Source organism: Moschus berezovskii, chromosome 1, assembly GCF_049115385.1.
Source record: "Moschus berezovskii isolate FMDL1 chromosome 1, NW_MosBer_1.0, whole genome shotgun sequence".
Lineage (NCBI taxonomy): Eukaryota > Metazoa > Chordata > Mammalia > Artiodactyla > Moschidae > Moschus > Moschus berezovskii.
The window spans coordinates 10,245,749-10,272,007 of NC_142460.1; the positions used below are offsets into that span (position 1 = coordinate 10,245,749).

At 42.2% G+C, this 26,259-nt stretch overlaps 2 protein-coding genes across 9 annotated transcripts in view; both read left to right on the top strand.

Moving 5' to 3' along the window:
• LOC129552281 (2-hydroxyacyl-CoA lyase 1-like) overlaps positions 1-18,435 on the top strand; it is a 21,474-nt gene extending 3,039 nt beyond the window's left edge. For 2 of the 5 annotated variants that reach the window (XM_088835218.1, XM_088835225.1), the window contains 7 exons: positions 595-635; positions 1,980-2,060; positions 3,455-3,527; positions 4,449-4,526; positions 7,081-7,175; positions 10,108-10,243; positions 17,445-18,435. In XM_088835218.1, the coding sequence (XP_088691344.1) occupies positions 595-635; positions 1,980-2,060; positions 3,455-3,527; positions 4,449-4,526; positions 7,081-7,175; positions 10,108-10,207 (468 nt within the window). In that variant the 3' untranslated portion in view covers positions 10,208-10,243; positions 17,445-18,435. The remainder of the gene's footprint in view (positions 1-594; positions 636-1,979; positions 2,061-3,454; positions 3,528-4,448; positions 4,527-7,080; positions 7,176-10,107; positions 10,244-17,444) is intronic. The other 3 variants (XM_088835207.1, XM_088835215.1, XM_088835216.1) reach the window with 3 other exon arrangements.
• A 5,561-nt stretch (positions 18,436-23,996) lies between these two features.
• Positions 23,997-26,259, top strand: part of CAPN7 (calpain 7) — a 45,616-nt gene continuing 43,353 nt past the window's right edge. Inside the window, exon 1 of one of the 4 annotated variants that reach the window (XM_088835244.1) lies at positions 23,997-24,407. In XM_088835244.1, coding sequence (XP_088691370.1) covers positions 24,306-24,407 — 102 coding nt within the window. In that variant the 5' untranslated portion in view covers positions 23,997-24,305. The remainder of the gene's footprint in view (positions 24,408-26,259) is intronic. The other 3 variants (XM_088835248.1, XM_055416619.2, XM_055416608.2) reach the window with 3 other exon arrangements.

Below are 26,259 nucleotides of genomic sequence, written 5' to 3' on the forward strand. Positions count from 1 at the left end.
AGCTACAGCTAAGGCGTTCTTAGAGGAGATAGTTTAAAATAAATCTCTTACTAAAGAAGATCAAAAGTCAGTGCTCTGAACATGCATTTTAAGAAGCTAGAAAAAGGAAACCAAAGTAAACCCCAACTGAAAGTAGTAAAATGATAACCACAAGAGTGGAAATCAGTGGAGGAGAAAACAAACAGTAGAGGAAAAGCCACAAATCCAAAAATTGTTTCTTTGAAAAGATCAATAAATTTGGTAAATCTCTAGCAAGACTGATAAAGAGTAAAACATAAAAAGCACAGATTATCAATGTTAGGAATAAAAAAGAGGGCATTCCTATTGATCCTGCAGATGTTTAAGCAATTATAAGATGATGTCATGAGTAAACTGGATGATATGGACAAATTCCTTGAAAAACTATCAGATTTAGATACTTAAGTGATTATCTGAGATGTACAGATAGATTACTTATTAAAATGAAAAATATTCCATTTTCCCATTATTGAGAGTAAGTTATTACATACATACTTTATATGTATAATACCTATTGCTTAATATGATTTAATACTATGAAAGTTCCAAAAGGCTTAAGTCTCTGTTTTTTTGTAGGCTTGCTATGCTGCCTCTGCAGTTGGATATCTGACAGGCAGGTAAGCTCAAGTCTGTTTTATTTCAGCTTCTTTTTTAAACTTGACTTGTAATTAACATATAGTATTAAATTGGTTTTAGGTGTCCAACATGGTGATTTGATATTTGTGTGCATTATGAAACGGTAACCACAGTAAAACCAGTTCCCATCTGTTACCATGCAAAGTTGTTAGATGCAGTGTTACTGGCTGTGTCCCCCATGCTGTACATCTCATCCCAGTGACTTACCTGTTTTGTAGCTGGCAGTTTGTACCTCTTAATCCCTTCACCTGTCTTTTCCATTTCTCTACCCACCTTCCCTCCAGCAGCCACCAGCTTTTCCTCTGTGTCCATGAGCCTGTTTCTGTTTTGTCTGTTCGTTGTTTTGTTTTTGAGAGTCCACATATAAGTGAAATCATATGGTATTTGATTTTCTCTTATTAGTGACTTAGTTCACTAAGCATGATATCCTCCAAGTTTATCCATGTTGCCACAAAGATTTCATTCATAAGATTTCACTCCTTTTTATTGCTGATATTTCATTGTGTGTGTGTATGTATATGTATACGTGTATACACCACATCGTCTTTATCCATTCATCCATGGAAGGACAGTGATGTTGCTTCTGTATATTGACTATTGTAGATAGTGCTGCATGAACCTAGGTACATGTATCTTTTGGAACTAATGTTTTTGTTTTCTTGTGATAAATACCCAGGATGGAATTGCTGGATTGTATGATACTTGTTTTTAGTTTTTTGAGGAACCTCCACATTGTTCTTCATAGTGGCTGCACCAATTTAAAGGCTGTCTTAAATAGAGATTCCTAAGAAGTTACTTTATAAATTGAAAATGGTAAGCTGAATTGTATGGAGATACCATTTTCTTCAGTGCTTTAAGCTTAGAAAGTCATCTAGGGTAAAGCATTCAAGTTCAACTTAAAATATTGGAGCAGAACACTACATTTCAGAATTACTTTCTATCAAAGACCAATTTACATTATATATTTACTTGTTAAGAAATGTTTAAAAACCACTTTTTTTTACATACGAAAGTACACTCAGTAGTCAAAAATTTGCTTCTGTATGCAATCACCTTGATTTAGCCCAAATATAGCAGGAGCAAAATATGAAAAGTTTAATGAAATACAGTGTGAGGATGGTAAATACCTTATTTCTTGCAGGAAGACTGATATAATTTTTTTTAAACTAATTCAAAAATATGCTAATAATTGTTTTACAGCTGTAGCAAAGACCTATGTATCCCTCCTTTGAAGTCCAAGAAGATTTCATTTCACCCTAAAGTGGTATGAATCAAGTAGTGCATTTGACCTGCTTTTAATATAATTAACTCTGTTTTGGTTTTAGGCCGGGAGTCTGCCTTGTTGTCTCTGGCCCAGGTCTCATCCACAGTTTGGGCGGTATGACAAATGTAAACATGAACGGTTGGTAATTAGATCATTGTTACTGAAAACATTTTCTTGAAAATATCAACACATGATTTTATCCAGTGGGGAACCACTGCTCTGTGGTGGGAAGATGGGGGGTCATATGCTTGAGGAAATGACTTAGTGAAAAATTAGGAAGAAAATAAAAAAACATCGATAATTCTTTTACCTGGAGAAAAACACTTAATATTTTGGGATGAATATGTGTATATTCCATATCTGTATATGTAAGTGAATGTGTGTGTAAGTCTCTTTAAGTGAAGAATTCTTTATTAAAGCTCCCAGCTCAGTATGCAAGCAGGTATTCAACTTGTCACCTTGTCTTGCATAACCAGCAGGACAGCTGAAATCATATTTATTGAGTTGGTTTTATAAACAGATTAGTTGCTCTTGCCCTTAATCCTGGTTCTTAATCTCTGATTCTTTACCAGTACAGTCATGTTAAAGCGGGCTCTGTCTTTTTCTTTCTTAGTAATTTGATTTGTATTTATTTGGTTTTGGCTCTGTTGGGTCTTTGTTGCTGTGTGGGGTTCTCTCTAGTTGTGGCGAGCAGGGGCTACTCTCCAGTTGCGGAGGGTGGGCTTCTCATTGCGTTGGCGTCTCTTGTTGGGGAGTACAGGCTCTAGGGCACGTGGATTCGGTAGTTGCAGCACATCTGCTCAAGAGCTGGGGCTCCCGGGCTCTAGAGCACAGGCTCAGAGCCTGTTGTGGCACACAGGCTTAGCTGCTCCGCAGCATGTGGGATCTTCCTAGGTCAGGGATCACACCTGCGTCTCCTGCATTGGCAGGAGGATTCTTTACCACTGAGCCACCAGGGAAGCCCAAGGGGGCTGTATTCTGTTCAGTTCACGCAGTGTTTAAATTTCCCAGGGGGAGGGCATTACTTACCATGTGTTTCTTTCAGGTCCTTCTTTGCTTTCTTCCTACACTTTCTTATCGACTTTAGTGTCTCATAATTTTTAAGTAACTTTAGCTTTGCTATCTTTTATTTCTCCCTGAGAATTTTATTGCTGAGGAATTTTTCTCATCATTCTGCCATTTCCAAATAGACTTAGTTAGGAAAGTGTGGGAAAAAAATGTTTCCTTCTCTTAATCTCGAGAATAATAGGAACAGCATAACAATTCATTTTACATCATCACCACCCAGAGGTTTTAGCATCAGTATCCAGAAGAGGCAGGGGAGAGAGGCGTATGAAGAAAAACTATTTACTATAAATTTCAGATTTTTCTGAAATTGAGGAAGCGTTTTCTCAGACCAAGATGTTTCCTCAATCTTTTTAAATTGACAGTTTTGTAAAAGAAAATGTAATTCTCTTTCTTTTTTTAATATTCACTGGGTGTTTTCTATTCTCTGGGCACTTGTTGTAATTCTCTTTTAAAAAATTAATATTTCAGGCCCTTGGTTGTGATTGGTGGTTCCTCTGAAAGAAGTCAGGAAACAATGGGAGCCTTCCAGGAGTTTCCTCAGGTACCCATCTCTAAGATCTTCCCTCTGTAGTATAATTATACTCCATTAAGATTTATGGAGAAGAGAAATTAAAACTCCTATCTGCAAAATAAACACATAAAATAGTAATACCTGAGATAGCTTAAAGGTGATTTTCCTCAACTACAGGAAACTCTCAATGTGAGTGTTAAGAAAGCTTAGGCTCTACTTAGCAATCTTCCAAGAAAGATAACCTTTTTGACAGAAATTTAAACTCTGAAAATAAGTTCTTTAAAGAATCAAGAAAATTCAGGAATAAAAATGATTTGGGACTGTCAAACTTTGAGGAAGAGAAAAGTTGAAAGGAAGAGTCCTGCCCACACCTGCGGGACTTAAAACTACCAACTGTTCCATAGATTTTATACCAAAAAGTAATAAGAGAAACAGCTTCTATATAATGCTTCAAAGTACACTGAACAGTGAAAAACGAGCAATACTGAATTTATGCCAAACAGCATAGCAACAAAGCATGTACCTGGAAAACTGGCAGCAATGTAAAAATAGATTATTATTATAGTGAGATGTAACAGATAAAGTTGTGTATCCCTGGATGTAGAATTTCTGCGTCCAAGGATATTCTTACTTACATTTTTAGGAGATATTGTCAACTTCCCTCCCCATTTATTTTCTCACCACAGTTTATGAGTGTTATTACCTAACTTTTTCATTTTTGCCCGTCTGAGAAATGAAAATGGTGTCTTGTTTTGATTTTCTTCCTGAATTGTACCAAGGCAGATGTTTGGTTGTACTTTGCATAGGCTTTTAAGAAACAATCCAGATAATGCATTTTTCTCCGTCTTGCCTCTAAACATAATAGAATGTAGTGACTTAACATTTCGTCTTCTTTCAGAAGAGTAATATCATGCATGCGCTTATTTTAAGTGATTTTCTTTTCATGTATAGGTTGAAGCTTGTAGATTATATAGCAAGTTCTCTGCCCATCCAAGAAGCCTAGAAGCTATTCCCTCTATTATCGAAAAGGTACAGTATTTAATTACAAGCCCTCCAGGTCCACTGGTTTTTCTCAGTTGCTTATACCTGTGTTACTTTTATTCTCAATAGAGAGAGTAAAAATTTGGAATATATCAGGCAGTTAACAGTGATATTGATAAATAGCTACATACATTTTCATATTCCGTGTCCTTAATTAAAGAACCAGATAAAAAAAAAATTTTGAAAGAATTTTTTCCTATACTTTATTTTCTAACTTTTTATTTTTTTTATTGGAGGCTAATTATTTTACAATATTATATTGGTTGGTTTTGCCATACATTGACATGAATCCACCCCGGGTGTACGTGGGTTCCCCTTCCTGAACTCCCCTTATCCTCCCTCTGGGTCATCCCCGCACACAAGCCCCGAGCATCCTGTAATATGCATCGACCCTGAATTGGCAATTCATTTCACATATGATGATATATATGTTTCAGTGCCATTCTCCCAAATCATCCCACCCTCACCCTCTCCCACAGAGTCCCAAAGACTGTTCTGTACATCTGTGTCTCTTTTGCTGTCTCGTATACAGGGTTATCATTTGCATCTTTCTAATTCCATATATATGCGTTAGAATACTGTGTTGGTGTTTTTCTTTCTGGCTTACTTCACTCTGTATAATAGGCTCTAGTTTCATCCACTTCATTAGAACTGATTCAAATGCATTCTTTTTAATGGCTGAGCTAGGAGGGATTGGGGGTGGGAGGAGACAGGGACGACAGAATAAGATGGCTGGATGGCACCACCGATTCGATGGACATGAGTTTGAGTCAACTCCGGGAGTTGCTGATGGACAGGGAGACCTGGCGTGCTGTGATTCATGGGGTCGCGGAGAGTTGGACACGACTGAGTGCCTGAACTGAACTGAATACTCCATTGTGTATATGTACCAGAGCTTTCTTATCCATTCGTCTGCAGATGGCATCTAGGTTGCTTCCATGTCCTGGCTATTATAAACAGTGCTGCGATGAACATTGGAGTACATGTGTCTCTTTCAATTCTGGTTTCCTCGGTGTGTATGCCCAGGAGTGCAATTGCTGGATCATATGGCAGTTCTATTTCCAGTTTTTTGCAGAATCTCCACACTGTTCTGCATAGTGGCTGTACTAGTTTGCATTCCCACCAACAGTGTAAGAGGGTTCCCTTTTCTCTACACCCTCTCCAGCATTTATTGCATGTAGACTTTTGGATAGCAGCCATTCTGACTGGTGTGTAATGGTATCTCATTGTGGTTTTGATTTGCATTTCTCTGATTATGAGGGATGTTGAGCATTTTTTCATGAAATGAAATGAAGAATCCCAGGGTCAGTAGAAGGAAAGAAATCGTAAAAATTAGGGCAGAGATAAATGCAAAAGAAACAAAAGAGACCATAGCAAAAATCAACAAAGCCAAAAGCTGGTTCTTTGAGAAGGTAAATAAAATTGACAAACCACTAGCCAGACTCATCAAGAAACAAAAGGAGAAGAACCAAATCAATAAAATTAGAAATGAAAATGGAGAGATCACAACTGACAACACAGAAATACAAAGGATTATTAGAGAATACTATCAGCAGTTATATGGCAATAAAATGAATAACCTGGAAGAAATGGACAAATTCCTAGAAAAGTACACCTTTCCAAAACTGAACCAGGAAGAAATAGAAAATCTGAACAGACGCATCACAAGCACGGAACTAGAGGCTGTAATCAGAAATCTTCCAGCAAACAAAAGCCCAGGTCCAGACGGCTTCACAGCTGAATTCTACCAAAAATTTAGAGAAGAGCTAACACCTATTCTACTCAAACTCTTCCAGAAAATTGCTGAGGAAGGGAAACTTCCAAACTCATTCTATGAGGCCACCATTACCCTAATCCCAAAATCTGGTAAAGATCCCACAAAAAAAGAAAACTACAGGCCAATATCACTGATGAACATAGATGCAAAAATCCTTAACAAAATTCTATACTTTAGTTTTTAATTTTTTTTAATTATGGAAAAGTAAAAAGAAGGGTATAGTGAAACCCTGAGTGCCCTTTCTCTTATACTTCTGTAAGATTATTTTTGAAAATTAGTACTAATGCATATAAGATCATCTCTTAGTTGATTAAGCAGTATATTAATAAATTGTGTGATTTTACATTTAAGCTGTTTCAAAAGCCATGTGTTAATAGAAACTATTTGACACATGTTACAGCATCACAGTTTCTGAAATCTTTGGCAAATCATTAAGATTAGAAAGCAGGTGAAAGTACATGTTACAGAAACTTGGCAGGCAGAACCTAGTAGATAATTTCTAGGACTAAAGTGTAGTGAAAAATGAATTTTAAAGCCCTAAGTGAGTACTTTCTTATCTCTCCCCTTTGAAACAAAAATATAAAATCCATAGAGTGCATTTCAATTTTAATTAAAATTGCTTATTTCTAAGGATGTTGCATCAACTGAGGATGTTGAGAAAAATTAAAATAGTATTTATTTCACAATTTTAAGTTATCTTTGAGTAGGATGTGATAATGAGGATGGAGATTTTTCACATGTTCCCTGCATTTGTAATGATCTTAGGCGGTGAGAAGCAGCATTTATGGTCGTCCAGGTGCTTGCTATGTCGACATACCTGCAGACTTCGTGAAGCTCCAGGTGAATGGGAATTCTATAAAGTGAGTAATATTTAATTGCAGTTCTTTCTCAATTATGTTACCATAGGCTTACCTTTTTAAAAGAATTTACCTAGCAGCTTCTAAATTACAATTTTCACTTGTCTTCACTTTTGCAGATTTGGTGATTAAACTGAATCCTGGCCAAAGGGCTTAATTCTCTTAATTAAAATTGTATTATTTAAGAATTACCTTGGGGTTTAAATACTAACTTGGAGCTTCCCAAACTCCTCATTTGAAATTATTCTTCCAGTAACCATAAAAATTTAATCCTCATGTAGTATGGTTATTTAGAGTCTTTATGGTTGGTGTAAATCAAGAGATGAAGAGACTATCGAAAAATTGCTATAACAGCATAAAAAATTTTAATCTGTCTCTGTGATTTAAAACTAGTTCAGTTTGCCACGTCCCCTTATTCCGTAATAAGCACTCAGTGGACAATAAGTGCCACAAGCTGGTAAACGAGTCACCCCTGGGGAGGTCGGCTGCTTGGGTTAATGCGTCGCCCTGAGCACATCAAGCGCGTTTCTGCCGTCAGGGGCTCGGTGGTCCTCCAGTGACGGCAGGCATTTCTGTTCACTCAGGACACCAGGGACTGGTTTCCATCCGGGAGAGTCAGACAGAAAGGGTGTCGATTTCTTGTCATTCCTGAACGTGAAGATCAAAATAAGATTATTGGGTTTGCAATTTGTGTAAGGACTTGACTGTCCTTTTTTGGTATTATATGCCCAAGGTTTGTACAGTATGATGTTTATTGATAAAGGTAAATGAAATAAAACACTGAGGATTTGGTGTCTAGGAATAACTATGACCGTTTTAATATTTCTTTTACTAATGCATATCGTAGTACTAAAATGTGGACTTAGTGAGTGGTAATATAGTGATGTAGGTAAAGCATGGACTTTGGAGACAGAGCAGCTTACTTCAGCCTAGTTGCCACGTGCCATCCAGGGACCCTGGGCAACTTACTTACTTTCTAAGGAGTTGTTTTTTTCCCCCCCACAGCAGTGAAATGGATGTAGTGATACTACCTAATCTTATTATTTTGAATATTAAATGAAAATACATGGCACATAGTATTAAATATTGAATTAGTATGTTTTTTATTATTTCAACCACAATAACTACTACTTCATTGCAAAGTCATTAGCTCTGTTTTCCTGTTAATGAATTGCTTATTTGGCTATTAGATGATCTTAAAGAATAAATGTTGATTTACCAGATTTTATAGCTATAATGGTTATATAGGGAAGAGTGTTTATCTTTTAGTTTTTAAATCTTGCTGCTATAATCTACCTTAAGATGGCTTAGGAAGAAATGTATATGTGTGTTTATGTGCGTACATGTGAAGCAAATGTAAAATATTAGTAGTGGCATCTACAGAGTGGGTATATGCAGTTTGTTATACTATTTTTTTCTACTTTTTTTGTATTTGATATTTTCACAATAAAAAAGTTTAAAAATTGGCCTCCTTTAACTAACAGAGCTCTCTATTTCCAAGTATGTGGAGTGCTGTATGCCACCTCCTGTTAGCATGGCAGAAACCTCTGCTGTGTGCAGGGCAGCATCTGTTATTAGGAATGCCAAGCAGCCCCTTGTCATCATTGGGAAAGGTAGCGTTGAGTGGAACTCTAAATCTTGCTAGACTTTCAAAAGAATGCCAATTCTGTTTAGAACTTGTCATTATTTGCTTCCCTGACGTCTCAGACGGTAAAGAATCCGCCTGCAATGCAGGAGACCTGGGTTCAATCCATGGGTTGGGAAGGCCCCCTGGAGAAGGAAATGGCCACCCACTCTAGTATTCCGGCCTGGAGAATCCCATGACAGAGAAGGCTGGTGGGTTACAGTCCCTGGGGTCACAAGAGTCGGAGACGACTCAGTGACAGCAGCTGGTGGACAGACCTGATCATCAGTAAGTGTGGTGTGTGCAGAGAACTGAGGTGGGTTCCGGGAGACAGCAACAACGTTCTTGTGTGGTGACGTGGACAAACAGTTGAGAAGAGATGAGGCTGTAGCTGCCCGGTGGAAAAAGACATGGGTAACTGGTCACGGAGTGAACACAGAGAACCCAGGCAGCCCAGGAAGAGGAGCCGAATGGACCGAGATACTGAGCGAGAAGGCGGATCCAAGGAGGGTTCTGGGTTTTAAAAAGGGCAGTGTTCCTCGTCCTGCATGGGTGAGAAAAGATTCATAGGGGTGAGCATTGCATTGACTCTGAATGTACTACTGTTTGCTTGGATTCAGCAGAGGGTTATAAATTCTGGATGTGGAGTAATATTCCCTAACTCTGAGAAAGAGCACAAAGTTAAATAGCTAAAATAACGGCCTTGGTAACACGAAAAACTAAATCATTTCTGTATCCAAACAGTGAGTTGTTTCCAGTGCTGTTGAGGGTATGAGACACGGTTATTCCTGCAGACACATAGCTGTTAATAAACAAATGGTGGGACCGCCTCGGGTTTAGTCCTGTTCCAGTCAGTGGATTATGGAACCTATGAGGTGATCTACAGAGCTGTAGAAACTCAGGCCCCTTGTTAGAATTTCCGTACGTAGGTGAGATGATGTGCAGTCCTGGTTGGCTGGTGGTGGGGAGCAGCGTGTGAGGCTGCTTTTACCTGTCGGAGCAAAGCCTTTGCTTTCCCACCTGCACCTCCCCAACAGTTAAGAACAGCAGGAGTGGAAGGTGCAACGTTTGTGGGTAGACGTACTTCAGGATAATTGAAACTATTACTTGTCCGGAGGAGGGAGGAATTAGAACAGTTGCCTTCTTAAACATTTTAAAATACCAAAGGTAAAAAACCATAAGTCACGATTTGTTTTGAGTTTAAGGCCTGAGCAGGAGAATCTTTGAGAAGTTCTAAGAGCAATCTCACATGAACTCTTGTAAGTGTCTGCAGCTTGACTGCATTGCCCGATACATTTGGATTTGTTGTAGGTGCCGCTTATGCCCAGGCAGAGGAGAGCATCAGGAAGTTGGTGGAGCGGTGTCAATTGCCGTTTCTGCCCACCCCCATGGGAAAGGGTGTTATCCATGACAACCATCCAAACTGTGTAGCTGCTGCCAGATCCAGGTATGGGACAACTCCAGATTTTAAATGCAATAGCTTGGCAGATTTCAGCCTCATTTAAATTAGTTTGTGGCTTGAATGAATCTAGTAGAAGTTCTGAAAGAATCATGTGTTTTTAAGCATACCTGTTTCTTTTTAGACTTTTCAGCACTTTTAACGCTGTTCTCTGTCTTCTCACCCCTGTGATTTCAGATGAGAAGTTGGTAGTCATTTGCATCTCTGTTCCCCTCTGTGTAACATTCTCTTGTTTTTCTGAGGCTGCGTTCAGAATTTCTTTTTCTCTTTGGTTCTCAGCAGTTTGATTACGATGTGTTTGGACACGTATTTGGTTTTTTTTTTAATTTATCCTGTTTGAGATTTTCTGATCTTATTAAATCTATACATTGATGTCTTCACCAAATTTGAAAAGTTTTGACCATTATTTCTTCAAATATGTTTTTCTGGGCCAATCTTTTTTTCTGGAGTAACACAAATATTGTGGATATTGTCCCAGAGGTCCTGAATAACTGTTTCATTCTTCTTAATCCCTTTATCTTTTTTATATTTCCCCTTTCTCTGCTGAACTTTAAAAAGTTATTTATTTGCTCATTCACTCATTGATTTGTTTTCGGCTGATCTGGGTCTTTGTTGCTGCACACAGGCTTTCTCTAGTTGCACCAGCCGGGGCTGCTGTCTGCTTGTGGTGCGTGGGCTTCTCTTGTTGGGGAGCACAGGCAGTGTGGCTTGCAGGCTTCAGGAGGTGGGGTGTTCGGGCTGAGTAGTTGTGGGGCATGGCTTAGTTCCATGGCATGCGGAATCTTCCCAGAGCAGGGATTGAAGCCGTGTCTCCTGCATTGGCACGTGGGTTCTTAACTACAGGACCTCCAGGAAAAGTCCTCTCTGCAGAGAACTTTTATCTTCCCACTTATTTGAAAAGTATTTTTGTTTACCTTATGGAACATAGTCATAATAGCTGATTCAAAATATGTTTACTAATTCTAATATCTGGGTCATCAGTACAATTGGTATCTTTTCCTTATATTTTCTTCTGAAATTGGTTATCTTTTGTGGGTACATGTTGAGTAGTTTTTGATTGTATCCTAGAATTTTGAATACTGTGTTGTGAGATTCTAGATCGTATAGAAATCCTCTGTAGAAGGTTGATTTTGTTTGTGTGTTTAACAGGCAGTTCGCTCGGTTGGGTTCAGACTGCAGGTCCTGTCTCACTCACTGTGGGCATAGTCCCAGGGTCAGTTAATCTCCAGGGCGTCTGCGGTTCTCCTTTGAGGCTGCCCATTCGTGCCCAGCCCAGGGGTGAGCCGCAGCCCCCGTTCTGGATATGAACGTGCTGGTTCCTATCCAGAACAAGGGATTTCCTTTCTCTCTTAGGACACAGCCGACACCCTACTCCCATTTTCCAGAGTCCCTGTTCCTTCCCCTTGCCGATACCTTATAGTACCATACAACGGGTGCTGCCTTTGAGGCAATGTAGCAGAAAAGAAAAGATGTAAAAAAGGGCATGCCCCCATACTTTCCACACCACAGGGGCCTCTTTTCTCAGTTCCTCTTGCCTGAGAAACAAAGTTTCTCTTGGGAATTTAGCTGCTTAGGACTGTGGTCCAGTGGTTGATAAGACTGTGTACTTCCAAGCGGGAGGCCTGGGTCCAGTTCCTGATGAGGGAAGGCTGCGTGTGCTGTGCAGTGTGGCTGAAGAAACGAAGCCAGAGGACTTACCGCGGTGCAACTGCGCTGCCCTCAGAGCACGGCTGGGAGAGAGACAGAGAAAAAGAAAATTGCAGAGCTCTTCCTCTACGCTTTCAGGCATTTCGGGTCCTTGTTCCTGAGTTTCTGGCCAAAACACACTTTCTGTTAAACCACTTTTTTTTTCATTTATTTTGAAATATTGTAAATATACAAATGAGAGAGTGACTGAGTGAACACTGTGTCACCACCACTCCACTTCATCTAATGTTAAGTATGTTGTTGCTCAAGGTTATTTCTGAGAAACAAAATATGACAGATTTGTTGGTAGTCCCTGCGTGTCTTACCGGATCCCATCCACAGTTCACCGTTGTGCTGCTGCTGCTGCTGCTAAGTCACTTCAGTCGTGTCCGACTCTGTGCGACCCCATAGACGGAAGCCCACCAGGCTCCCGCATCCCTGGGATTCTTCAGGCAAGAACATTGGAGTGGGTTGCCATTTCCTTCTCCAATGTGTGAAAGTGAAAGTGAAGTCGCTCAGTCATGTCTGACCCTCAGCGACCCCACGGACTGCAGCCCACCAGGCTCCTCCATCCATGGGAGTTTCCAGGCAAGAGCACTGGAGCGGGTGCCATTGCCTTCTCCACACCGTTGTGCTACACTTGGTAATTTTCGTGTTGTCATGCACACACTCAGTTAACTTTGAGGATTTTTAAAATGTAATGTTTGCTGTTCAGCCTTTAGTGTTACTCATTTAATGCTATTTTAATAGGCTCATAACTGTCCTTTTTTTCATAATAGTATGCATTGTATGGGCTTCCCTGGTCGCTCAGACAGTAAAGAATCTGACTGTAATGCAAGAGACCCGGGTTGGGAAGATCCCCTAGAGAAGGGAATGGCAATCCATTTCAGTATTCTTGCCTGGAAAATTCCATGCACAGAAGAGCCTGGTGGGCTACAGTCCATGGGGTCACAAAGAGTCCAACATGACTGAGTGACTAGCACTCATACATTGAACAGGAGCCAAATTAATTATTACGCTGTTTTCCTAAAATATACTTCAACTTGGGTTGAACTGAAGTTTATCTTCATTCTCTCTGAATTTTAAGAAGGTAATATTAATGACATTAATACTGTAAAAAAGATTGTAAGAGGCTATAAATAATTGTATCAACAATTTTAAGGGCTTTGGAGTATCTATAATCAAATCTATCTCTCCATTTCCAGTTTTTATGTGTTTGTTAAATTGGACCACAGGACCAAAGCAGTATATAAGGACAGTTTTTTTGACCATATAGTTAAAATAATAGCTGAATTTCTGTGAAAAATAGCATAAACCACTACAGAAGACAAAAGCAAAAGATCCTCTTTGGACCAAAGATAAGAAAAAAGGGAAACAGTCAAAAAGTAGAAAGAACAAAACCTATGGCAATTATGATAAAAAAATTATCCTGCAAAAAGGCAGAGACTTTCAATTGGATCAATAATAATGACGGTTATATGTATCATTAGAGACACATCTAAAAATGATACAAGCAAAGATGTGTGAGGTAAACAAAAGGGAAGCATGAGTTGATAGCTATGTTACTATCAGAGTGGATGTCAAAGTAAAAATAAAAAACTGAAGTTATATTGACAAAAATATTAAGATATTAATATGTAAAACTATTACAAATATACTTGGTGTAATATTTTTTTAAAGCAGTTTGGGAAAGTGAATCAATCATCATAAAAATACCTGCTTCTAGGAATCAGTACGAAGTGGTCAAATAAAGATATGCAGCCCAGACTATTAATAACAAAGAAAATATTCAGCAGTTGAGAAGAGAAGTATATTTGTGTCCAACAAAATGTGTAGCTTTTAAAATTTGTATTTAAGAATAACTTAATAACAAAGGAAAGCATATGGTAAGCAAAAGTGCATGAGACAGTATTTAGTATACAAGCTCAACTATATAAAAATATACGTGTTAAAAAAAAGTGAAAGTGAAAGTCACTCAGTCATGTCCTACTCTTGTGACCCCACGGACTATACAGTCATTGGGATTCTCAAGGCCAGAACACGGGAGTGGGGAGCTTTCCCCTTCTCCAGGGGATCTTCTGCCCTGTGGCTGCCGTGACTTCAGGGAACGGAGGTGACACAAGTGTAGGGGCCACTCTCCCTCTGTGAAGACTCTCTGTCAGAGGGCACAAGTTCTCAGCTCTCTAATGATGACGGCAGGACTTTATTAAAAAGCAGAGACGTTATTTTGCCAACAAAGGTCTGTCTAGTCAAGGCTATGGTTTTTCCAGTGGTCATGTATGGATGTGAGAGCTGGACTATAAAGAAAGCTGATCGCCGAAGAATTGATGCTTTTGAACTGTGGTGTTGGAGAAGACTCTTGAGAGTCCCTTGGACTGCACAGAGATCCAGCCAGTCCATTCTAAAGGAGTTCAGTCCTGAATATTCACTGGAAAGATAGATGCTGAAGCTGAAACTTCAATACTTTGGCCACCTGATGCGAAGAGCTGACTCACTGGTAAAGACCCTGATGCTGGGAAAGACTGAGGGCAGGAGGAGAAGGGGGCGACAGGATGAGACGTTTGGACGGCATCACCAACTCAGCGGACATGAGTTTGAGCGAACTCTGGAGGTAGTGAAAGTCAGGAAAACCTGGTGTGCTGCAGTCCATGGAGTCGCAAAGAGTTGGACATGACTTCGAGACTGAACAACACTAACAGCAATTTAAACAAAAGGAAAGAGTAAATCAGTAACCATAAATATCTGTGTGGTTAACCTCCGAACTCTGGTGCCTCTGCCTTTTCTAAAACCTGCTTGAACATCTGGGAGTTCACGGTTCACATATTGCTGAAGCCTGGCTTGAAGAATTTTGAGCATGACTTTACTAGCATGTGAAATGAGTGCAATTGTGCGGTAGTTTGAGCATTCTTTGGCATTGCCTTTCTTTGGGATTGGAATGAAGACTCACTTCATGGGAAATAGATGGGGACAGTGGAAACAGTGTCAGACTTTATTGTTTTGGGCTCCAAAATCACTGCAGATGCTGATTGCAACCATGAAATTAAAAGACGCTTACTCCTTGGAAGGAAAGTTATGACCAACCTAGATAGCATATGAAAAAGCAGAGACATTACTTTGCCAACAAACGTCCATCTAGTCAAGGCAATGGTTTTTCCCGTGGTCATGTATGGATGTGAGAGTTGGACTGTGAAGAAAGCTGATCGCCAAAGAATTGATGCTTTTGAACTGTGGTGTTGGAGAAGACTCTTGAAGAGTCCCTTGGACTGCAAGGAGATCCAACCAGTCCATTCTAAAGGAGCTCGGGACTGATGCTAAAGCTGAAACTGCAATACTTTGGCCACCTCATGCGACGAGTTGACTCACTGGAAAAGACTCTGATACTGGGAGGGATTGGGGGCGGGAGGAGAAGGGGACGACAGAGAATGAGATGGCTGGATGGCATCACCGACTCGATGGACATGAGTTTGAGTGAATTCCGGGAGTTGGTGATGGACAGGGAGGCCTGGCGTGCTGTGGTTCATGGGGTCGCAGAGTCGGACACGACTGAGTGACTGAACTGAACTGAACTGAACTGAACCTCCAAACAGCTGCAGTGCCATATGAAACCACAAGGGGGCAGTGTGGTCTTATACATTCACAAATCCATCGTGGCTGGTAATGCTTTGAGATTAACAGGATAAATTGTCCTACAAACCCTTCTGGTTTGGTTTTTGGTTTTCAGTTCTTAACGACCTTGTTTGTTTGGTGAGATGGCAATGTACTGCTGTGTCCACATAAGCCCTTTCTCAATTTTCATTACCAACCAGACCTCAAATTCAGGATCATCTGAGTGTATGTGCATATAACTAGGATGTGTATAATATTAAGATGATCTAAAACTAGGAGATATGAGGGCACGTATATATAGTTAGGATATATCTTAAAATTAGAATAAAGAAAAAATTAGAAGACAGAATTAGGATATCTGTATACCTCTGTATATATGAAATATATATACATATTCTAATTTTATGTTTCTTCTAATTGTGTGTAATAGATGTATATCTTCTAATTTTAGTATATATTTGATTAGAATATATAATTAAGATACAGATTATATTACATATAATTTGTAAATTACATATATACTCAACTAATATAATTAATTTATAGTTAGGTTATATAAAAAATTAAGATATGGGTATATAATTGGAATATGTTTAAGATATATAATTGAATTATATAGATATAACTGAGCTATATATACATTTGGGGATATAAGAATAATTAGAATATGAAATTAAAAGACGCTTGCTCCTTGGAAGGAAAGTTATGACCAATCTTGATAGTATATTAAAAAGCAGAGACATTACTTTGCCAACCAAGGTCCGTCTAGTCAAGGCAATGGTTTTTCCCGTGGTCATGTATGGATGTGAGAGTTGGACTGTGAAGAAGGCTGATCGCCGAAGAATCGATGCTTTTGAACTGTGGTGTTGGAGAAGACTCTTGAGAGTCCCTTATACTGCAAGGAGATCCAACCAGTCCATTCTAAAGGAGATCAATCCTGGATGTTCATTGGAGGGACTGATGCTAAAGCTGAAACTGCAATACTTTGGCCACCTCATGCGATGAGTTGACTTACTGGAAAAGACTCTGATGCTGGGAAGGGTTGGGGGTGGGAGGAGAAGGGGACGACGGAGAATGAGATGGCTGGATGGCATCACCGACTCTGTGGACATGAGTTTGAGTGGACTGCGGGAGTTGGTGATGGACAGGGAGGCCTGGCGTGCTGTGATTCATGGGGTCGCGGAGAGTCGGACACGACTGAGCGACTGATCTGATCTGATCTGATGTGTAATCAAGTTGAACTATAGGAAATTGAAGATTTCAGCAGATATTCAACTGGTTTTGACCTAAAAAAATGGCAATTTTATATGTTCAAGCTTAATATTTCACGGACCAAAGTAATCACATTTGTTGGAAAATTAAGCTCATTTTGTACAATTTTCCCCTGGAATCTTTTGTTCTCTGTTTCTAGTTCCAGTGTCCTCAATCTGTCAGTGATTTGAAAAACTGGCCCCTGATCATACTCGTGTGCAACTCTAGCCAGGAAACAGGAGCCAGTGATGGTTTTGCTCTTCCTCTGTGGGAGGTCACAGGGTGCCGTTTGCAGGAAAGGACACTACTTCACTTTTGCGATATAGGTAGACCTCATTTCATGAGACTTCACAGATGGTGGATGTTCTTTAACAAATTGAAGGTTGTGACAAGCCTGCACGAGCAGGTCCATCAGCGCCGCCTCTCCAGCAGCATCTGCTCACTTGGCATCTCTGTGCCTCGTGCTGGTAATCCTCCCAATATTAGGAACATCCTCATTATGATATTTGTCGTCACGACCTGTGATCAGTGATCTTTGATGTTACTATTGCAGTTTAGGGGGTGCCAAGCACTGTGCCCATATAAGGTGGTGAACTTAACCCATAAATGTTGTATTGTTCTCACTGCTCTCTCCTCCTCTCCTCAGGCCTCAACAATATTGAAATAAGCCAGATATCAGCCCTGCAATGGCCTCTAAGTGTTCAAGTAAAAGGAAGAGTCGCACATCTTCATTTTAAAATCAAATGCTAGAAATGATTCAGGTCACTGAGAATAGCATGTCAACAGCCCAGAAGCTTCCCTCGTAGCTCAGATGGTAAAGAGTCAGCCTGCAATGCAGGAGACCCGGGTTCGATCCCTGGGTCGGGAAGTTCCCCTGGAGAAGGAAATGGCAATCCACTCCAGTATTCTTACATGGAAAATCCCATGGACGGAGGATCCTGAAGGGCTTGGCAGGCTACAGTCCATGGGGTCACAAAGAGTCATACACGACTCAGCGACTAACACTTTCACTTTCACGGTGCCAAATAGTTACCAAAGTTGTGCATGAATACAAACGGAAAGTTCTTAAAGGAAATGAAAACTGCTGCACCAGTGAACACACCAATGATGAGAGAGAAAAACAGCCTTGTTGCTGGTATGGAGAAAGCCTGAGTGGTCTGGATAGAAGATCAAACCAGCCGCCACATTCCCTTAAGCCAAAGCCTGATCCAGAGCAGGACCACAACTCTCTTCAATTCTGGGAAGGCTGAGAGAGGCAAGGAGGCTGCAGAAGATAAGTCTGAAGTTAACAGAGGTTGGTTCATGAGGTTTAAGGAAAGAAGCCGTCTCCATAATATAAAAGTGCAAGAAGAAACAGCAAGAGTTGATGTAGAAACTGCAGTAAGTTATCTAGAAGATCCAGCTAAGACATTCATGGAGGTGGCCACACTAAACAAAACCCTAGATAAACTCTGTTCTCAAAAAATAAAAAAAAAAAAACAACTCTGTTCTCATTCACAGCCTCCTACATTATTTTTTTCAGTTGACAAACTCAAGCATCCCTTCCTCTGGGACACCGTGTGAGGGTCCACTGGGCTGATTTGAGTGCTGCTTCTCTGGTCCTCCCAGCCCCCAAATTCCCCCTCCCTCAGCAGTTATTAAAGGCTGTGTGAACTGTCAAATTATGCACTACAGGGTAAGCTGTTTGAGTCATGTTGTTTTAACCCCTGTGTCCGGGCAGCAGAATTCTCACTTTTTGTTGACTGAAGTAATACGTTACCATTACTGAGCTGGCAGCTTTAAAAAGAGCGATAGTACTACTATTGCTGTTACTGCTGCTGCTATTACTATCACACTTTTACTGCTACCACTACTCTGTCTTCTGCAGTAGCTCAGAGGGTGATGTTTCCATGAGCCTCTGCAAGCCTGGATTTCACAAGGATGCTTCCACCTGTGAAGTGTGTATAGGAAGGGAGCCAGGGATTCGACAACAGCATGGGCTTCCTGAGCAGGGTTCTGACCAGTCTTCTGGAGCTCACCACTCTCTCTGGGTCTCTCCCAGCTCTGGGAAGGTTGGGGCCTTCCACTGCAGGATGAGCGCATTTTGGCCAAGCACTTCTGAGTGCTTAATATTGATCAAATTCTGCCCTGGTAAGTGTCACAGACAGACCTGATGGAGCAGGTGGAGGTGATAGAGGACATCCTGGGAGATGTCCCCTGGAGGCAGCTGTCATGAGGCTCCACCACATCACTCTAGACAATCCATGATTGCAGAACATAAGGTAAACGTAAAAATATCAACTCTTTTCCTGTATACTAGCAAAAACAATTGGAAATTGAAACTAAAAACACCATTTAAAGTAGCATTAGAAATGTGAAATGCTTAGAGGTAAATCTGTCGAAAGATATCAGATACGTAAGACCTGTGCCCCAAGGAACCCTGCCGAGAACAGTTAGATGACCTGAATACACAGAGCGGTTTGCCATGTCCGTGGACTGGACGTCTAAACGGTGCTACAGACTGCAGGTACTTGCGGGTTTTGACCCCTTTTACCCAGCGTCTCTCTCTCTCACTGTCGTCTCTTCAGTGCATCACTCTGCCTGGCAGCAGGCAGGTGCTCAGTGTGCAGTGAGTACATCAACAAGGAGTAAGGGAGGAGGTGCGAGGGCGCCAAGAGAGCCCACAGCTCCCTGGGAAAGCTAGAACAGCCCCTGCAAGGTGCGCTGGGAGTTCCATAAGCTGAGATGGGGGCAGCGGGGACTAGACACACTCCTCTTAGGAGCAGTTAAAACTGCATTCACCTGCTGTAGCTTGGGGATCAGTTTCTACAAGACAGTGGCTGCAGACACCTTGGGAACACACCCTGAGCTCCTGTTCTGAAGGACCTTCTACCCTATGTTAAGGAATTTCTATATGATTGTTCAAACTCACACTGAGTATATTTAGTAGGGGAGTTCATTCAGTCAACATTTTGAAATACTTATTCAACACTTGCACCAGACAAAAGCTTGGACTTAATTCTGGGATAAAACTGGTGAAGACAGAAACCATCCCTGCTCAGTTATAAAACTGTTGTATCTAATGATAGGAACCATCTTTGTGCCAAGCGGAGACAAATTCTCCACCTGTGGTCTTTACAACAGTCTGATAAGATAGTTACTATTAACTTCAGTAAACATGAAGGGACAACTGAAACACACATTTAAAATGCAGTGTGATGGATTTTAACAAATGGATATAACTTTTGACATCACCCACCAATAAGACATAAAACGTTTCCATCATATCCAAAGTTTCCCTTATCCCTTCTGAATCACTGATATGATTTTGTCACTGGATGGGACCTCTTTAAGGGCCTGAGAGTGGGCCTTTGTCTCAGACTCAAATGAATTGTCCAAGGAGCTACAGTACTGACAAAGCAAAAGACTATTGAAAGGTGGCGCTGGAGTGGAGAGCAGCAGCATACAGGAGACCCAGAGAACTGCTCGGCCTTGGGGTTTGCAGTCTCAGGTTTTGTGGTGGGTGGGATTAGGTGAGTCGGGATTATCTCTGGCCAGCCATCTTGCTCATGCCTTCATTTAGTCCAATGCAGGGCCCTTCCTGATGGCATATGCATCCCTCAATCAAAATGATTTCCAGTATGAGAGTCTGGGAGGTTGGCAAAAGATTTTATGGACTGGTCTCCTCTCCTTTGGAGGAGGAGATGGCAAACCACTCCAGTATTCTTGCCTGGAGAATTCCATGGACAGAGGAGCCTGGAAGGCTACAGTCCAAGGGGTCGCAAAGAGTCGGATGCAACTGAAGTGACTAACACACACTTCTCCCCTTCTTGGCCCTTTCCGGGTTTTCCCCAGGTTGGTTTTGGGCCCTTCATTGGCTTTATGTTCTTCTAAGCATCCAGAGGTAGGAGACGTAAGTAAAAGTGTTATTACGGTGCCCAGTCAGGGCAGGCAGTGTTGCTCAACTGTTCCCTAACAACTTCTCACATTATGGATAAGATTTGTCTTTGCCAGTGTTCCTTGTAAAACAAAGTAATGCAGTCTGTTCTCTCACATCTTGCTGCTTTGACTTACTGTGAATTTTGAGTTTTGTTCACATCATGGTGTCTTTCTTTTTTTGTTGTTTTTATTTATTTATTTATTTTTTGACTGCACTGTGTCTTCGTTACTTCGTAAGAATCTTCTCTAGCTGCAGTGAGCAGGGGCTACTCTTCAGTTGTAGTGCTAGGGCTTCTCACTGTGGGTGGCTTCTCTCGCTGTGGAGAACAGGCTCCAGATGCCAACTGTGTTTCAATAGTTGTGGCACACCAGCTTAGTTGCTCACCAGCATGTGGGGTCTTTCTCGACCAGTGATATTGAAGGAGAGGAACAGGCCGTGCTGACTCCATCTTGAAAAAGAAGGAAACTCCATCTTGCACTTTCAGTGAGCTTTGGACTATGTTCCTGGTAGCCACGGGGATAACATACCTACGACTGAACTGGCCTCCCGGATTGATAACACCAGATTCCATACCAAGATTTCCGATCACCAAAAAGAATGAAATAATCCCCTGTGTGGTCAATCACCTTTGTAATCTTTATGGCACCCACTGGTGTAGGCTACAATGTATAACTAGCTGACCCTTCTGATTATGAATCATGGCTATGACCGGATTGTATCTCCCTTTAACACTTTCCAGCCTAGGTTTAAGAAATTTGGGGATGCGAACTTGAGCAGTACACTAAGGTATCTAAGGTTTTCACAAAAGTCGGTCAGGGTTCTTGATTAAGAGGAGACTCTGCATTGGGCCCGCCCGTGTAATAAACTGCACTCCACTATCTGCATTGTTCTTCTGTGTGAGTTTCTTTCCTGGAACGCATGGCTACAACAATACACTCTGTGTCCCCTGCACTGGCAGGCAGATTCTTATCGACTCCACCACATGGGAAGTTCGTTCATTAGTACTGCCAAAGTCAGAGCTTTAAGAGATTAAGAAAGTAACCAAATAATCACCTAATTGTGTCATGACAACAGCATTAAGTTAACCTAAGGTAGAGGAAAACAACAGAATAGGAAAAATGAGATCTCTTCAAGAAAATTAGAGATAACAAAGGAACATTTCTTGCAAAGATGGGCTCGATAAAGGACAGAAATGGTATGGACCTAACAGAAGCAGAAGATATTAAGAAGAGGTGGCAAGAATACACAGAAGAACTGTACAAAAAAGATGTTCATGACCAAGATAATCACGATGGCGTGATCACTCACCTGGAGCCAGACATCTTGGAATGTGAAGTCAAGTGGGTCTTAGAGAGTATCACTACGAACAAAGCTAGTGGAGGTGATGGGATTCCAATTGAGCTATTTCAAATCCTGAAAGATGATGCTGTGAAAGTGCTGCACTCAATATGCCAGCAAATTTGGAAAACTCAGTAGTGGCCACAGGACTGGAAAAGGTCAGTCTTCATTCCAATCCCAAAGAAAGGCAATGCCAAAGAATGCTCAAAGTACTGCACAACTGCATTCATCTCACACGCTAGTAAAGTCATGCTCAAAATTCTCCAAGCCAGGCTTCAGCAGTATGTGAACCGTGAACTTCCAGATGTTCAAGCTGGTTTTAGAAGTGGCAGAGGCACCAGAGATCAAATTGCCAACATCCGCTGGATCATTGAGAAAGCAAGAGAGTTCCAGAAAAACATCTATTTCTGCTTCATTGACTATACCAAAGCCTTTGACTGTGTGGATCACAATAAACTGTGGAAAATTCTGAAAGAGATGGGAATACCAGACCACGTGACCTGCCTCTTGAGAAACCCGTATGCAGGTCAGGAAGCAACAGAACGGGACATGGAACAACAGACTGGTTCCAAATAGGAAAAGGAGTTCGTCAAGGTTGTATATTGTCACCCTGCTTATTTAAGTTAAATGCAGAGTACATCATGACAAACACGGGGCTGGAAGAAGCACAAGCTGGAATCAGGATTGCCAGGAGAAATATCAATAACCTCAGATATGCAGATGACACCACCCTTATGGCAGGAAGTGAAGAGGAACTCAAAAGCCTCTTGATGAAAGTGAAAGAGGAGAGTGAAAAGGTTGGCTTGAAGCTCAACATTCAGAAAACAAAGATCATGGCATCTGGTCCCATCACTTCATGGGAAATAGATGGGGAAACAGTGGAAGCAGTGTCAGATTTTATTTTTGGGGGCTGCAAAATCACTGCGGATGCTGACTGCAGCCATGAAATTAAAAGACACTCCTTGGAAGGAAAGTTATGACCAACCTAGATAGCATATTAAAAAACAGAGACATTGCTTTGCCAACCAAGGTCAGTCTAGTCAAGGCTATGGTTTTTCCCGTGGTCATGTATGGATGTGAGAGTTGGACTGTGAAGAAAGCTGATCGCCGAAGAATTGATGCTTTGAACTGTGGTGCTGGAGAAGACTCTTGAGAGTCCCTTGGACTGCAAGGAGATCCAACCAGTCCATTCTAAAGGAGATCAATCCTGGGTGTTCATTGGAAGGACTGAAGCTAAAGCTGAAACTGCAATACTTTGGCCACCTCATGCGACGAGTTGACTCACTGGAAAAGACTCTGATGCTGGGAGGGATTGGGGGCGGGAGGAGAAGGGGACGACCGAGGATGAGATGGCTGGATGGCATCACCGACTCGATGGACATGAGTTTGAGTGAACTCCGGGAGTTGGTGATGGACAGGGAGGCCTGGCGTGCTGTGATTCATGGGGTCGCGAAGAGTCGGACACGACTGAGTGACTGCACTGAACTGAAGGATAAGAACACAAGAAAGAAAACGTAGTACGTTGCTTGTCGACAGTTCACTCAATACCATACACTCGGGGAGGTGTACAGGATTACGACTCACATGGTTAGAAACCTTATGAAGGATCACATAAGGGCCCTTTGTCCTTACTTCACTTTCCTCATTCAAAAAGTCAGCTCAGAAGAGGCCGGGAATGTGGCGCCATGTCCTTGCTCCACTTCCCTGATTTAAAAGTCGGCTCAGATGAGGGCGGGAAGCGCGGCTCACTCTCCGCGGATACTAAGCGGGGCTCAGGCTCCCTGCGGCGCATGCGCGCCCGCTCCAGTCTGGCCAGCAACAGCGCCCCCGCCCGCCCCCCACAGTTCCGTCAGGCGGTCGGCGAAGCCCGCGGCCGCGCCGACGTGGCGCCGCTTGGGCCTGCCCAATCCCCGGAGCCCTGGTGGTCACGTGCACACGGCGCGGCGCAGCCGGCCCCGTCCACCGCCCGCGCCCTCGGCGAGCCGGGGCCGCCCTCGGCCGCCTTGGCTCCCAGAACCCCTGCGCGGGCCCGGCTGCGCCTGCGCAGTGCGGCCGGCGGGCCGGTCGGGGAGTGCGGCGGCCGCGGCGCGGCGGTGCCGGCGGGCCGGGAGCCCGGGGTGGGCTGTTGGCCGTCCTCCCTCAGCCGGAGGAAGTGAGCCCCGGCTCGCCTTCCGCGCCGCCCGGGACCTCTCGCGGCCGCTGGGCGCGTGGCGGTTGGTGACGCGAGGAGGGCTCCGGCGCGGGGCAGCCATGGACTCGGCGGCGCTGGAGCGGGACGCGGTGCAGTTCGCGCGGCTGGCGGTGCAGCGCGACCAGGAGGGCCGCTACGCGGAGGCCGTGTTTTACTACAAGGTGGGCTGGGGGCGGGGCCGCTCGGCCGGGGGCGGGGCGAGGGGCGGGGCCGCTCGGCCGGGGGCGGGGCTGGGGCGTCAGCGCGCCGGGGTCGGTCGCCGCGGCGGAGGCTATCCCCTGGCTGGCCGCTGCTGAGGGCGGCGGCGGGGCCGGGCGCGCGGCCCCAGAGACGTGCGCTCACTGCCGCAGACGGGCCGGAAGACGCGGGAGAGCGCCGCGAGTCGGTGACGAAGAAAGCATTGCGCGTCCTAGTGCCCGACTTCCACACGTCTCCATCCCCCCAGTGTCTGTGTGCACATCCTGTTTAACAAAACAAACTGGGGTCAGATTGTCTAGGCTTTTTTTAAACCTGTTCTTTTCATTTGAACTCTTAAGAAAATTACGAATTTTTTAAAAGTTTCACGATGTGACTTTGTTATCAATAATAATATTAAGGGCTAGATGCATAGTATCCCATTTTGTGAGTATGCCGTCGTTTCTTTACAAACTCTCCTGCCCATTTTAATGTGCATTGTTTCTTCAGCATCACAGTATCCTTGTAGCTAATGCTTTACACGTTTCTGTGATGTTTCTTTTGGATAAATTGCTGAGGCCAGAATTAGAGGCCCACCAGTCCACTGTCTGCTCCCCAGTAGTGAGAATTTGCAGACACACACCTCTCCAGCTCCAGTCGTGGCCCATCCCCGTTCCGGTGGAGGGAGCTGTATCCTCTAAAGACCATCACCTTTTCTTTTAGGAAGAATGTCAGGCTTTGAAAATACTTCCATAAACCTATATGCTATCAATAATGTGTAATTTTCTTTTCTCAGATTAATGTTTGATTGCCTTCATTTTACAATCTGTATTTAGAGACTTCGATTGTGTTTCACAGTCATTCTCTTTGAACTTTTTTTTCTTTGCAATTTCATAATGGTATTTCTTTAAAAATAGAACTGTGTTTTATTAGTTTTGTGAAATAATGACAAATGTTCATAAGTAAACATAGAGCCATATAAAATAGACTTTTCTAAAGTGAAAGGAAATACTGTGCAGTGCCTGTTGTTTTGCTGTAGAATTACATGCATGTTGTTATGAAGAATTTCTTTTCCTTGAGAGAACCAGTAGAGTGGTGGTGTTTCTATTTATGTAAACTGTTTCAGATATTTCGTGTTTTCTGTCTTCATGCTGTTCTCTTTGGGGTTCCTTGTTAATCACTTTCAAGGGTAAATGAAATGAGCAAAAACAATTCCCTTGAAATATCTGAATTGCAGGATCTGAGGAAAACACATCTTTTCTACCCCCAGTTTCCATTTGGATCAAAACTGTACTCTTATTGATTTTGTAGGTTCAGAGAAACTATTCCTCCAGTAACTGGATTCAAAAAGGGATGGCTTCTTTGGATCCAGATAACGAGGCATGAGGTTCCTTGAAATGCATCCATTTAGATGACTTCAGGGAAGGTGATGGTGCTTGGGGCAGTCTCTCTGTGGTAGCGCTGGTCACCCTCCTGGAATGGTGATGGCGCGAGCAGAGACTTCCTTGCTAGCACAGCCTGACTGACTGAGGAGGTCATGGAATAACTGGAAAATGGATCCAGTTGTTCTTAATTAAAATAAGTTTCTTTCATTCACCTTAAATCTGCCTTAAAATGTCTCCCCCTTTGACAGTGTTTTCTTTGGAGAAAAAACTTTTCTTTCCATAGTGAGACAATTAACCTTTATAATCGTTTGTTGATATTTAAGAGTATTGTCTGTTCTAATGCTTTCAGGACTCAGATCACCTTTTCATAGTATGTAGTTTCGTCTGACCTACTGCATTGAGAAAAAGGAAAACAACATAAATCACAGTTTTTCTAAGAGGATGTTTAAAATCA